The 15,940-nt window shown below is 34.4% G+C and overlaps 1 protein-coding gene across 1 annotated transcript; it reads right to left on the bottom strand.

The window, feature by feature from the left end:
- Positions 1–7,138: 7,138 nt before the first annotated feature.
- Positions 7,139–15,761, bottom strand: HELRODRAFT_189453 (hypothetical protein; the record flags this gene model as incomplete). The annotated part of the gene is made up of 6 exons (XM_009029419.1): positions 7,139–7,241; positions 9,590–10,815; positions 11,749–12,309; positions 13,815–14,035; positions 14,327–14,666; positions 15,369–15,761. The coding sequence occupies 6 exons, from the start codon at positions 15,759–15,761 to the stop codon at positions 7,139–7,141; spliced, it is 2,844 nt and encodes a 947-aa protein (XP_009027667.1).
- Between the last annotated feature and the right edge of the window lie 179 nt (positions 15,762–15,940).

Genomic DNA, 15,940 nt, shown 5'->3' with positions numbered 1-15,940 from the left:
ATGACTGGCAATTTCCTGTGTGTGATGTCGTTGGATGCCATCTCCGAATAGAGATGGGCGTGTATAAATATAAATAAATAATTTCGTTATTTATCTTTTTTTCTTTTCTTCTATAGGAGAGACCGGATGTTTGTATATGAAAGTGTGTATTTTTAATGAACATAACCACCACAACATCTTCATAATCATCGGTGAGTATATCATCACAATCACATACATCAGCACAAACACACACACAAACACAAACCAACTTAACCAAACATACACATCTTCACATCACGGCATAACAACACTATCATTCACTTCATCACTGTATGATTGTATCATCACCATCACAAACATTATCATCACAATCACAAACATTATCATTATTATTATTTAATGTGATATTTGTAGATAAATCAGCGAAAGTTCAAACAAGTATTTTATTTACAATTGCCATTACTAACTACATATTTGTTTAACATTTAAATCAAACACAGCCGGCAAAATCATCCCCAAATTCATCAATGTTTCAATTGTTAGTAAGCATCTGATAACAACTTTTTCAAACAATTGTACAACATTGTTTATAAGTTTTGATAGCCAAATTTTTAAACAAATAAACGCTATTATTTGAGACAGAGTCGAGAGTTCGATGGTAAGACAATCACTCGCATTCTCAAAAAAGAACCGCATTCAATTTGCCTAGATGGTAGAAAGCGATAACGTCATTATCATCCTCATCAAAATAATAAGATGATGTATTCATTAAAAACATCATAAATCATAATTCATCATGTTCATTGTCTTTATCATCAGGTTTGTCACCGATGTATCATTATTATCATCGAAGATTTTATCCTTCTCACCATGATTATCATCGTGCATTGTTTGTTTATCATCGTTACAACCATGTTAACATCATCACCAATCTTATCATATCATCTCCACCATGTTTATCATTACCATCTTTTTTATATTACATCAACTCGATCAAATCAAGTGACGTCATCGTCATCATCGTCATAGTTGTTTCACTATCAACATTTACATTCCTGCAATCTTCGAGTAAGATAGAACAATAGATAACCAATCATTAAGTAAGCCTCAATAAAACTAAGAAAACGGAAATAAATCGATTTTATATCTTTGGTTCTTAAATCTGAACTCGTTCACTTGATGTCGGATGGTATTTGCTTGCATGTCTGTCTGCCCTTCTTCAAGCTTGTTTGAGTGTCTGCCTGCTTGTCTGAGTCTATCTGTCTGTTAGACTGTCTAAACGCCTGTCTATTCGATTTTGACCGATTTATAGCTTGTCTGTCTATCAATACGTTTGTTTGTTTATCTGTTTGTTAGTATGTAAGATGTTTGTTCATTTGTTTGTGTTCATTTGATTGGCGGTTCATTTGTTTATTTGTTTGTTCATTGGTTTATTTATTGTTTGTTCATTAAAATGTTTAAATTTAATTTCAACAAGAATTTTAGTTGTAAATTAGTGAATTAGTCCGTTATGACTTTTGTGTGTTTGAAGACAGAAACAAGTGCTAATTTGTTATTTTTTTTTTCATTTATACCAACTGTCAATTTCTAACTGCACAAATTTTTTACAGAATGATAAATTATTCACATGGATGCATGCTATCCAATTTATTTTTATTGAACACTAATTTGTTTCCACTCTATCTCGCATCGATTTGTTTTCGCATTAGTTTGCTTTTTACTTAATCTGTCATTCATTTTTTCTCACACTAAGGCAGTCATTCATTTGTTCATTCTTTCATATATTTATTCTTTCGTTCTTTCATTTATTCATTCATTCATTCATTCTTTCATTCACTCATTCATTCATTCATTCATTCATTCATTCATTCATTCATTCATTCATTCATTCATTCATTCATTCATTCATTCATTCATTCATTCATTCATTCATTCATTCATTCATTCTTTCATTCATTCATTCATTCATTCTTTCATTCTTTCATTCATTCATTCATTCGTTCGTTCGTTCGTTCGTTCGTTTGATCGTTCGTTCGATCGTTCGTTCGTTCATTCATTCATTCATTCATTCGTTCATTCATTCATTCGTTCGTTTGTTCGTTCGTTCGTTCGTTCATTCTTTCCTTCATTCATTCATTCATTCATTCATTCATTCATTCATTCATTCATTCATTCATTCATTCATTCATTCATTCGGTCATTTACGAATAATTGCCAATATGCTCAATTTCAGTGAACACGTCTTTGGAGAGTTGGAGAGACGAACTTTTAAAATTGTCTGCTTACTTTTATTTGTTTTTCCATTTTTCAGGCATTTTCTCTCATTCAGCGCGTTTAAAGTGCCTACGAAGTTACAATATCCATTTGCTCTGTGGTTGTTTGAAACTTGTATAATAAAGTTTTGTTAAAAATTATAATTTTTTTTTAAATTCAAACAGAAATTCGTTTTTTTATCAATGCTAATCTTCTCCCATATTCCGCAATCATGGAGCTGCTGCTTATTTATAAAATTCGCAACCAGAGAAAATAATTTTTTGGCACATAAACTTATTTCGCTTTGTTTCGATTTTTTCCTTATCAGCAGAGTGTCTAAGATTATCATCATCGTTGCGTATGTTTTATGTGTGGTTGTGTTCGTATGCGTGCCGAACTGTTTAACATATGAATAGGGAGGAGATTCTGATGAGGATGATAATGATGATGATTATGATGGTGATGGTTATGATGGTGATAGTGATGGTGATGATGAATACGAGAATGACGACGATGATGACGATGATGATGAGGACGACGATGATGGTTATGAAGACGGTGGTTGAGCAAAATTTGTACTTTGTTACAAGTAGAGGAACTGTTCAGATGTTTATTAAAATGTTGGATTCTTTGTTGAAGACACAAAAATATTTTCTTACAATGACTCGTCACTTATATAAGCCTACGGAACAAAACTTGTGAAATTTAGGAACTGTACGATAGAGAAACATTACTCCTGCGTCAAATTATATTTTAATAAATAAATTTATTCACTAATGCAACAGTTTTTTGTTTTTTTCTTTGAAAATTTTGAAAAAATTTTTCAATTGAGGGTGAATGATTTTGAAAATTTGATTAATTTTTTCAACTTTGTAAAGATTGAAAAATAAACTATTTCTGCAATAATGACTCTTAAATCAGTAAACAATTGTTCCATAAAATATTTCATGTCAAAAATTTACTATAAAAGCTTTTTCCTCTTTAATAGAACATCATGCAAAGAAAACACAATAATTAATAATATTAATATAAATACAAATAATTTTAATTAATATAATATAATATAATAATAATATAATATAATAATAATAAATTTTAGATTTAGTATATAATTGGTTGAAACACAAAGTTGCATATTAGCAAGAGAAAAATTTAATCAAATGTTATTTTTTGTAGAGAAGTTTTTGCCATAGCAAGAAAGCAAGGTGGAGCGCCGACATAACGAGTTAACTGGCTGGCTGGCCATGTTATTGATGATCTCATTACTGATGTATTGATTTATTTCTTCTTCATAATTTGTCATTGTATAGGTTGTTGTTGTTGTTGTAGTTGTTGTAGTTGTTGTTGTTGTAGTAGTTGTTGTTGTTGTTGTGTTGATGCTACGTGTTGTTAAGATGTGTTGTTGTCTGGTGGTTCTGTAGTTCATGTGATGTGTGCTACTACTGCTGTTTTGGGGTTTTTGTTGCAGTATTTGTCGTGTTTGTTGTGGAGGTTGTTGTGAAAGTTTCCGTCAATCATTCATTCGTTTATTTCATTGTACATCAATGAATCATACATAACAGCAGATGTATATCTTATAAATGAACAACAAAAATATGAAGCGACATTTGAACATTCGCATAAAAGGTTCCATCATCTTTCAGCGTTACCTTGTCTATCTTTTGCGATAAATTTTTTTGATTTCACTGCATTTGATCAATTAACTTCATTGATTGTTAATAAAAACTGTATTATAGGATCATTTATTACTTCTGCCAAATTCATCAACCAACATTCATCTGCCCACATACATAGATATGTATACATTTACATATAAGAGTATGTACGTGTGTGTGTGTGTATGTGTGTGCGTGAGTGTGCGTGTATATGAATGTGTGTGGTGTGGGCTTGTGTAGGTGTGCGCGTGCGAGTGCGCGTGCGTGTGTGTACGTGTGTGTGTTGTGCGTTTGTGTGCGGTGCGTTTGTGTGTGTAGATGTTTATTTATTTATTCACGCAGTATGTCTTCCATAGAAGCAAACAGAAAGAAGAAAGCATAAATTATGGGAAGATAAATTGTTACTTCGAGAAAGCAGGATGCACTCACGTGCTTTCGTGCTGCAATTTATTCAATCGACATTTTTTTATATGAATTTTTCTCGACTGCATTTCAAAATTAAAGGGCTTCTCTAAAAGTTAGGATGAACGAAACACCCCGAAGTTTATATCTTTAATATCCGAACGAACGAACAAACGAACGAACTAACGAACGAATGAATGGATGAATAGATGGATGTATAAATGACACGTGACTTTAAACAGGAAAGCTACACTTTGAGGTGTCAAATGTGAAGGTTCTGCTGCTCTGCGAGCAAGCATCTCACTCTCTCTCCATTTGTCATGACACCCTCTCTTCCGTTTCATTCATATCTCTTTTTTTATAAACATTTATTTAGAAGCATGCGTAATTTAATAAATTGATTCTATAAATTATATTACGATTTTTTAAATTATTATTATTATTGTTTTCAATAACAAGGAAAATTTAAGGAACATGGACTTACATTCTAAAAGGTTTTGAACGCTCAAACATTATTTCAATGAATAAAAAAAATTTAATCACCTACCAACAAAAATTTTAATCACTTACTAAAAAATGCAGGAATTATTCTCAAAGTAATCATCTGTGAGACAGTCTTACAGCGCACAAATTTTGAATTTTTTGAGTTCTTTGAACAAACCTGAAGTAAGAAAATATGACAAAGAAAATACAAAACGAAACAAAATAGAATATGAATTTCTTCTTGTTCCATCTCTCACGTTGCTGTTGGTTTCAGGAATGTATCTCCTACAGGAAGATGAACATAAGTGGGAGCGTAAGCCTCTTGTCACCAGTTGTCAGTCAGTAATGTATTTCAAGTGGCCACATTCATTCATCATTTTCAGGTGCCTACTCAGCGGAATATTTTTCAAGAGCAATTTTTAATCAAACATCAGCATTCACTTTGACAGTCTTCTTAGGCAGTTTGCTTCAATTTTGTTTCTACTTATTTTCTTTTCTTGAAACAATTCTTTAAGTTACTACTCAGTTTTACTTCAACGCAGCGAAAATGTGCAAGCATTTGTTTCAAAACCTGATTTAAGCTACATTCAATTCTTTTTTCTTCCAAATGACTAAGCGACGACTTTATTTGGCCGTATTTTAAGAGCGTATAATCTACTTCAATAAAATCGATCGCTGATTCTTTATAAAGACATTGAATCTCCTTGTTGCTATTAGTTTTAAAATAGTTCCGAAGTTTCAGTCTCATTTTTTTCTGTCGCATCTTTTAATGAAATGATGCCATGACCTCCCATTGTTATTAGCAGAGAAAGTAAATAATAATAATAATAATAATAATATTATTATTATTATTATTATTATTATTATTATTATTATTATTATTATTATTATTATTATTGTCATTATTGTAATGCTTATAATGCAACGAGGCGTGCGGGTTTCTTTGAGCTATGGACCGTAAAATTATTGTTGACATCATTTTAGAAGGGACGCTGATGATGATGATTATTATTATTATTTATGTTCTTATTATTGTTGTTGTTGTTGTAATTGTTTGTTTTGTTTTTTTTTCTTCATAGATGTCACGAAAGAATTGTCGATTAATGTGATGAAAAACGATGATGATGATGATGATGATGATGATGAATTGATGATGATGATAAATTAGTGATGATGATGATGATGATGATGATGATGATGATGATGATGGTGATGATGACGATCATGATGATGATGATGACGATGACGATCATGATGATGTTGATCAATCTTATGTTGATGTTGATGACGATGATAGAGATGATGTTGGTGTTTATAGAGACTACAGCGACGACAATGTTGAGGAATATTTTTATGTTATAGCGACAATTTTTATTAAGCAAACAAAATTTACCATCGAAATTATAAAAAAAATTTTTGTATGCAGAGTAATCAATGCAGAGTTAGTAAGTCAAACTTTGAGTTGCTTACATAGAAAAAATGCAACAGAAGAAAGAAAAAGATGCCTAAACACTGTTGAATTAGCAAAGAACTTAAAAAATTTAATCAGTAAAACATTTGAGAAAAAAATACACAAAGTACTAATTACACATCACGTAAATTAAAAATTTAAACATGACAAATAGCCTCAACAATAAAAAATTTTAAAATGTCATGAAGAAAAATAACAACACAAACAGCAACACGTGACAACAACAAGCACGTGACAGCTACAAACACAACACATGACAACAACAAACATGTGACAACAACAAATACTTGACAAAAGCAAACACGTGACAACAACAAACACGTAACAACAGCAAACACAACACCGGACAACAAAATACACACGACAACAACAAACACACGACGACAACAACAAAGAACACGTGACAAATACAAACACGTGACAACAACAAACACATGACAACAACAAACAAGTAAAAAAAAAGTCTAAGCATAGCAGACAACCAAAGTCCACAACAATATTTAACTAACAATAAAAAATAGTACAACATCAACAAAAATAAACAACAACTACAACAACAACATCAATGAAACAAAAAATAAAAATAAAACAAGAAAAAGCCATTCAATAAGTTTAAAAAATTTAGATTTATTGTCGTTGGAGTAGAAAGCGGAAGAGGTGGTAGGGGTTGGGAGATAAAAATTTGATGAACACTTCCATGCCAGACTATCAGGTAGCAAGAAACGTCAATGTTTTGCAAACAAGATGACAATAATCATTATCATCGTCCGTCGGTCATCATTGTCATCATCGTCCGTTGGTCATCATTATCATCAACGTCGTCGTTGGTCATCATTATCATCATCACCGGTTTGATCATCATCATAATCATCATCATTATGTGTAGTCATTTTTAGTCATTTTTATCAATACCATTCTCATTACCAATTTTGTTATCATCATATTCAATGCCATCACTATTATAATCGTTATCATTTCTATCATCATTATTATTGCTATCATCATTATCATCATTTTTGGTTATGATTATTTTAGCCATCATCGTCATCATCACCATCATCATCATCATCACCATCATCACCATCACCATCATCATCATCATCACCATCATCATCATCACCATCATCACCATCATCACCATCATCATCATCACCATCATCATCACCATCATCATCATCATCACCATCATCATCATCATTATCATCATCATCATCGATCATCACTATCGTTACCTTAACTATCATTATATCATTATGGATCATCATTTTCATCATCATCTATCCTCATAACCATCATCACTGCATGACATTTATGTGGTATTATCTTTATAGATAACATCAATTGATGGTCATCATTGATAAATTTCTTTCGCAGATGTCGTTGTAATTTGTGGAACAACAGTTACAACAACAACAACAACAACAACAACAACAACAACAACAACAACAACTGAAGTTATAATGATAAACATCCATTTAACAATAATATATATATAATAACAACAGTAAAAACAATGCAATTAAAAGCAATGAAACAACAACAATAACTACAACACAACGACAACAACACCACAACAACGCTAACAACAACACAACGACAACAACACCACAACAACGCTAACAACAACAACACAACAACAACAACACAACAACGCTAACAACAACAACATTAACAACTAAACGTAATTGGGACAAGGAACAACAATGAAAACGCCATAAAGATATAATAAACTCATTTCCCAGAACGACAACTACAACAACAACAACAAAAATATACAACAATAACAACAACAACAGCACAAAAGCACTCACGATGCAATAATTAAAATTACCTAAACTACAAAAACAACAATTTGCCACCAAACAATAACGTTCACATTAAAATAATAATGCATACCAGCTAAGTAATTTTTACTTTCGTGCTCCAATATCAAACAATATACACACTAAGAACACTAAAAACAATGCAGTTAAAAGCAATAAAATAACAACAGCAACTACAACTCCACAACATCAACAAGGCTAACAACAACACACAACAACAACACATTTTCGTGCTCCAGTAACAAAAACTTTAACACATTATATTAATTGTAATCTGGATTTTTTCAATTGGCGTGAAATGACGCATCGTACTCACGTGCGATTCTTTGGCGTTTGAACTAGATCACTTTACCTATGGAAGAGGGGGGGGTCCAATATCAAACAATATACACACTAAGAACACTAAAAACAATGCAGTTAAAAGCAATAAAATAACAACAGCAACTACAACTTCACAACATCAACAAGGCTAACAATAACACACAACACATTTTCGTGCTCCAGTAACAAAAAATTTAACACATTATATTAATTGTAATCTGGATTTTTTTCATTGGCGTGAAATGACGCATCGTACTCACGTGCGATTCTTTGGCGTTTGAACTAGATCACTTTACCTATGGAAGAGGGGGGGGGGGTGCAACTAACTGTCCGCGGATCACCACCCGCCCCGCCAAACCGCTTCAAGTGGGCTCTCTCGATAATAAATTTCAAAATTGTTAAATATGAATAAAGTGTCTTTTATCAATCATTTTACTTATTTTCGATTCCTAACATATCAAATAAAAAAATTTTCAGTAAATATTGTTTGTAATAAAATGAAGCTGTAGACAAAAATCTTCATATATTTTTAATCTTTTGTAATAATTCACAAGAATACTGCCATTGTGTCGTGTTTCGCTCATTGAACTAACGCCTTTTATTTGCAGTTAGAGAGTTAGTGTTTATTTTATTTTTGTTTTTTACTACAATTCAATAAAGTTAAAAAAAAATTGCATAAACCAGATTCGCAAATTGATGTGACAATGAAATCAGCATACGCAACATATGACAGAAATGATCTGGTGACTTTTTATACAAAACTGTTTGCAAGGAAAATTTCCAAATTTGAACTAGCGTGCGAAAATCACTTTTTAGAAAGACCTGCTGCTGTGAACAGCTTATCCAAAATGAAATTCCTAAAAAATAGACACTGAGGTCAGTTCGCAGGTAAACAAACATCTGTCTAGTCAGCTTCGAGTTTCAACTACCCTCATTAAAGCAAACATTACTAAACAGTTCAAAAGTGAGAGTAGAAAATAATGCTAGTAATATATTTCAAAAAGTAGTAGTTACTGTCGATTATGTGCCCGTTCTATAGAAGTTATACTCATTAGAATAGTTAGTGTCATATGTCGGTATCTACTGCATTCATAACCAATAACCGCATAATGACGTGCAAAATTGAAAAATGAATGTCATCACACCACGTCAAAAAAGAGTTAGTAATTTTAAACGAACGAACGAAAGATGTCACTAACGTAGCCACAGCCTCTCTGTCGAAACTTGCCTCTGTGGTCACAACCTGGTACTCTATCACGTTGCCGTTGCCTGCCACATCACTACCGCTGTTGCTGCTGTAGTCGCTGTAGTCGTCGTCGTCGCTATCGTCAGTGACATCATCGACGTAACTCGATGCTTTACTGGCAGCAAAGTTATCGACGTGAGATTCGATTTTGATGAGTTGGAAGTGCTCCTCCCTAATACCGACACCCGAGTTATCCGTGAAGCTGGCGTCATGATGGTTGCTTCTACCGCTTCTTATGTAGCAGTCGAAAGCTCCGTTCAGTTCACTATCTGCGTCAGTAACGACCATCCGAGCCACAAAAGTGTTGCTCGGAGCGTTCTCGGTTATTTGAGCGAGGTTTGAGTTGGTTGATTTGAGAGTGTGGAACTGAATGATTGGTACATTATCGTTGATGTCGACTATTTTTATGACCACAATTGCCTCGGCGGTGTGAGTCGGTTCCGAGTCGCTAGCAATCGCGATGAGTTTGTGGATGGAAGCCGCTTCAAAATCGAGACTACCGATTACGAATATCTGACCGGTCAATTCGTCGATTCTGAACGGCATAGATGATGCCGAAGAAAAAAATGGTGATGATAATGATGGTGCTAAGGAGGCTGCTGACGATGACGTCATTTGTGACGTGGATGAATTTTTCTGTTTGTGCTGTTTGCGTTTCTTGTTTGATTGTTTGTGCTTGTGCGGTTGAGGCTGATGTTTTGGTCGGATGCTTGAGTTGATATGAGTGACGTCTCTTCTGTGCTTTTTATAAGTAAACAACTCGTCGCTGGCGGCACTTACATCGCTACTATCACCAAAACTACTACTGTTTCTTCTGATATTGTTAGCACTCAAAAAACTATTATTGCAATTAGTTTGATCATCATGTTGGTTGGTGTGGATGGACCTTGCAGTTTTCATTTTTTGACCGCTGTCCCTGCTCGCCCTGAAGGTGATGACAGCGTTATTAATCGATGATGCCGCCCGCAACGAGTATCGAACCCTTCCGAACTCGCCGGTATCTGCGTCGGTTGCATGGACGCGTACAACCCTGACCATGTTGTAGTCGTCCATTTCAGGGAGGGTGGCCTCGTAATAATCCGACACGAATATCGGTTTGTTGTCGTTGGCGTCAAGTAGAGAAATCGTTATATCCATCGTACCGTTTTTTGGCGGTATGCCTCGGTCCATCGCTATTATCTGTTGATGTGGTGATGATGTGGTGATGATGTGGCGATGATGACCGAAGTTGTTTGCTCATTGTGATGTTTCTATTCTAAAAACATAACGTGGATGAAAATCATGATGATGTGAGTCGTAATAGAATGCATGCGTGAAGATTACGAAAATGATACCAATGGTTAAGGAAATAAAATTAGACGATGATGAGGATGATGATAGCAATGATGACGCCGGTGACACCAGCGATGACGTAATGATGATGAAATTGAACGCTTAGTTAATGCAGTTTCAGAAATGTGGCCATGAATTTTTAAGCGCTGACGATCTAGCAGGCAATGATTCTAAAATATACAAAGTGCCCGTTCCAATTAGTCCGTGCAAATTTCAAACCAAAGAAAAACTTTGAATACAAGAAAAAACACCACACCAACAATTACATCAACAATTACATTAACAAAACATCAACTTTCTTAAAAATGACATCAACATCAACAAAAAACAGCATTTGCAATGCAATAACCATAAAGAACAATTGATGAAAATGGTGCTTTAAGTGCCACTAAATTGATGTTATATTTTACTGCCGTTCAATTTTTTACCTTAAAATGGCATGAAAAAAACTGAAATTCAAAATACCACAACATCAACTGCAACTACAAAACCATTTGACAAAGTAGCATTAACAACAACAAAAAGCAATCACATTAGATAAAACTAACAACACTTAGAATACCTCAACAGAATCATGAAATCGAACAAAAATTCTCGTAACGGTTACATTAAAATAATTTCAAAAGTACATTAATTACCGTTATGGAGCTCGTTACTAACATTTACAATTAACCAACCGAATCGCCCAAGCTAGTATTAACAAACATATAAAAAAACATCAATAACAACAACAATAATAATAATAACAACAATAATAATAATATGAACATCATCAACAACCTTCAAATGATGCTCAGCAACTAATTCCCTGTCCAGTTGTTTTGCGACAACCAACAGCAACTCCTTCGACAAGTCGGATTTGGATTGTAGGACCAAATTGAAAAAATATTTGTCGTCGTTGTTGTTATTGTTGGTGTTATTATTATTATTATTATTATTATTATTATTATTACTACTACTACTACTACTACTATCATCTATGTGAATGTTGTTGTGACCAGAATTGTTATTTTTGTTAGAGTCATTGTTTAGAAAATTCAGTTGCAGATTTTCTTCAAACGCCAATCTCATATCAACGTTTATATTCTTATTATCATTCTGAACAGCAGCAGCAGCAGTAGCCACACTCTCTTTGATATAATATCTCGCGATACCGTATCTACTCGAATCGATATCGGCTGCCATATCGAGACGGATAGTCGAGCCGATGGGTGTAGTTTCGCTAAGATTTATCGTTCGCACGCTGTTCGCAAACTGCGGCGAGTTGTCGTTGATGTCTAAGATGTCGATTAGTACCTTGACCATCTGGAGGTCCGGCTTCACGATCACATCCAGACGGACCTGAGATGTTTGGGTGGATGATTGATTGGGGAGTAGTTATGGCGATGGTGATGGTGGTGATGATGATGTTAAAGATGATGATGGTGATGATGATGGTGGTGGTGAAGATGATGTTGATGATGATGGTGGTGATGGTGGTGATGATGAGGGTGTTGATGATGATGGTGATGATGAAGATGATGATGGTTATGGTGGTGGATTTTTTGTTTTTGATAATAATAATATTAATAATAATAATAATAAACTAACAAGGTATTAAATTTCTTTAGGTAAATTTTTTTTTTGTTTAGTTTTTATAAAATTTAAATTAATTTCCGGAATGTGTAAATCACTTTTTTTTGATTCAGCATGTAATTATAAAAATGCATTAAACGAGGCTGACGTTGAAATGTTCGTGTCGGTTGATGGTGCAGTGATGAAATGCAGTGTCGGTTGATGGTGCTCTCTTGATGTTCTTCTATTTCTCCTCGGTATGGATTGATGATGGTTGGAACAATTTGGATGTGCGTGTGTGTGTGTGTGTGTGTGTGGGTGTGTGTGTGTGTGTGGGTGTGTGGTTGTTGGTCGTTGATAACTATCATCAATGTTTCTATGATTATGGTCATAGAAAATTATAGAACATACTGGAAAAGTTCCGAAGAAGACTGCAAAAATGCTGAATGAATGCAGAAGTTCAAACTTGAAAGGTTGTTGTTGTGCGTCGTGCATATTTAAATTTTTTACAATCTTTCCAATATTATTATTGTTGCTGTTAAACGATCAGTCACTAGTTCACTTATGTTCTGTGGCCGAATGTGAACATAAGTGTTCTTTGGAAGGCGAGCTTTCAATTGTCTGCAAAAATCCGAGAAGATGATTCCACGTAGACGATGAGCTGGGACAGATCATTCCAAAACATGGGGCCAGTCACTGCAAAACCTCTTTGGGCAGTCACTAATAAAGCCCAAGGTGTACTCCTTAGATGCGTAGAATCTAATCTCAGCGCCAAACGTCTCGATGGTGCTGCCTCGTCAGAACATCTCTCATTCAGATACTCCGGTCCGTTGACAACCGCAAACATCGTAACAGCCAAATTATAAGTTAATCTCATTCATCAGAAGCCAATGGAGCGTATGAGTGATTTTACATGTTCAAATTTTAGAAACACCAAAATTGAGTTTAGCTGTTCGGTTTTTGATTGACTGCAATTTAGAAATTACATTTCTAGATACATCATAAAAACATCATTGCGGTGATCAAGTCTCGAATGAATGAATGTCTGAGCTGGACTCCTCAATTGTGAAATCTAATTTGAAAGCTTAAGTTCTACATTCTCGTTCCATTTTTTATTTTGCTGCTTTGACAAACGCAGAAGAGCTATATGTTTTCTTCATATAAACTTAGAAAACAGTTCCCACCACCCGACATACGCACACATAACATGACGTAACTACTTCGTCAGCCAAATCATTCCTTAAAAACTATTCAACATATAACTGAAATTTATATTGATTTCATTATCTGACCTGACAGAGTTCTAATCCATGACAGATAACATCACGATCCAGCCGACCAATGACACGTATGTGACCTAATTTCTCATCCAATCCGATTGCATGAAGCGATGAACTCGGTTGTTGATTGATTAGTTTGAATTTGACCTCACTTATGTTTGAATATCTCTCCAATAAGACGCAGTCATTAATTAGGTCAGCCAATTGCCAGCCTTTCCGCACCTCTTCGTAAACTGAATAATTTAGCAGGTGTATGTGTTGCTTTTGAAGGTGTTGTTGATGTTGTTGTTGGTGCTGTTGATGTTGTTGCTGATATGAATCTCTTCTTTGTTTACGTTTTTTTAAATTCGATAATTGTTGAGCCTGTGATTTACGTGGCTTTTGCTGTTGTTGCTGTTGTTGTTTTTGTTGTTGTTGTTGTTGACGTTGTTGCTGAATATTATAATCGAAATGTTGTTGTTTCGATTGTTGTTGGCGGTGATGATTAAAATTGTGTTTTAAAAAAATCTTCTCGATACAAAAACCAGATTCTTCTTTTATGCCATTTGAAAGACTATTTGAAAATAATGGCGGTAGCGATGAAGATGACGAAGATGATGTCAAAGACATGGATGACAACAAAGACGCTGAAGAATTTGACGATGATGACGACGACGATGAGGATGAAGTTGACGATAAGGTTAGAGATTTTTGAGTTGTGTTGATTATGATGAAAGCAGACGAGGCGAGCCCAGATGATTCATGCTGCTGTTGCATGAAAGCTCCTTCGCTACCTGATGTTCTTCTCAATTTAACCGCTCCTCTGTTCTTCGCCCTCACCTCATCAATCTTTTCATTTGTCCGCTGCTCATATTTGTTTCGCGACTGTGTTAAAATGTTATAATTTGATGTTGTTGATGGTGTTGTTGGTGATGAAGTTGTTTGTATTGATGGTGGTGTTGTTGATGGTAGCTGTGGTGATCTGGCTTGAGAAATTGTTGTCATTAAAGTTGTTGCCATTGATGTTGCTGTAATTGTGGACACTGTTGATGCTTTTATCGGTGATGATTTCATTTTCATTGATGCTGCTGTAAACAAAAGTAATTTGTTTGTTAATGTCATAAATGTTGATGTCATATTCTTTGGTGTTATATTTGTTGACATTTTATTCCTCAACGTTAACAATTTTGTTGAAACTGTTGCCGGTGTTTTTGTTGTTGGTTTTGTTGTTGTTGTTGTTGGTTTTGTTGTTGTTGTTGTTGTTGTTGGTTTTGTTGTTGTTGATGGCATTCTAAAATTTGATGAAAAGATTTCTCCTTCCGTCATAATTTTCGCTTCAAAATTTTCCACAGCTGACATTTCTCCAACAGGTTGAAAAATTGGAAACGAAATTTTCGTCTCAGTAGATATTTTATTTGCAGTATCAGTTGTAGTATTAGTGTTAGTAACATTAACAGTAGTAGTTGTGTTGGCAAAGAAAGTAATACAAATGTTGTTGTAGTGGTCTGTAGTCGATGTTGTTATTGTTGTTGTTGTTGTTGTTGTTGTTGTTGTTGTTGTTGTTGTTGTTGTTGTTGTTGTTGTTACATTTTTCATCAGCGTGCGCGCTGTGCTGAGAGGGGATGAGTATTTCAAGTTATTTAATTCTACATCTTTTTTGTTGTCTCCGAGTTGATTGTTTATTTCAACCGAATTTTTTTTTAACACTTTGACAAATGTTTTAAAATAATCAGGATAATAGTAATCATTTTCATCGGCCAAGTCTGGTTTAATGGTACCGTCAAAAAATCTGCTGGTATTTGTGGCTGGAGTAATTTTAGAATAACTTGATGTAGCAAGAGTAGCAGCGGCAGTAGCAGAAACAGCAGCTGTGTTGGTAGTAGAAGTAGTAGTAATGACAATTTTAGTGGCAATCATTATTAAAAAGTTTGTTGTCGTTAGAAGGTGGCGTGCAACGTGATACGCCTGTCCCCATGACATTCTGTTTGGTTGGCTGTCAGGTGTTTTTGGAAATTTTGTTGTTGTTGATGTTGTTGTTCGTGATGTTGTGACTGATGTTGATGTTGTTTTTGGTGGTGGTGATGATGATGTTATAACTGATGTTGGTTTTGTTGTTGTTGCTTTTTCTTGCTAGTTGTGATGACGTAACTGATATGATG

This window comes from Helobdella robusta (genome assembly GCF_000326865.2).
Source record: "Helobdella robusta unplaced genomic scaffold HELROscaffold_6, whole genome shotgun sequence".
Taxonomy (NCBI): domain Eukaryota; kingdom Metazoa; phylum Annelida; class Clitellata; order Rhynchobdellida; family Glossiphoniidae; genus Helobdella; species Helobdella robusta.
This window is presented reverse-complemented; position numbering and strand designations above follow the sequence as displayed.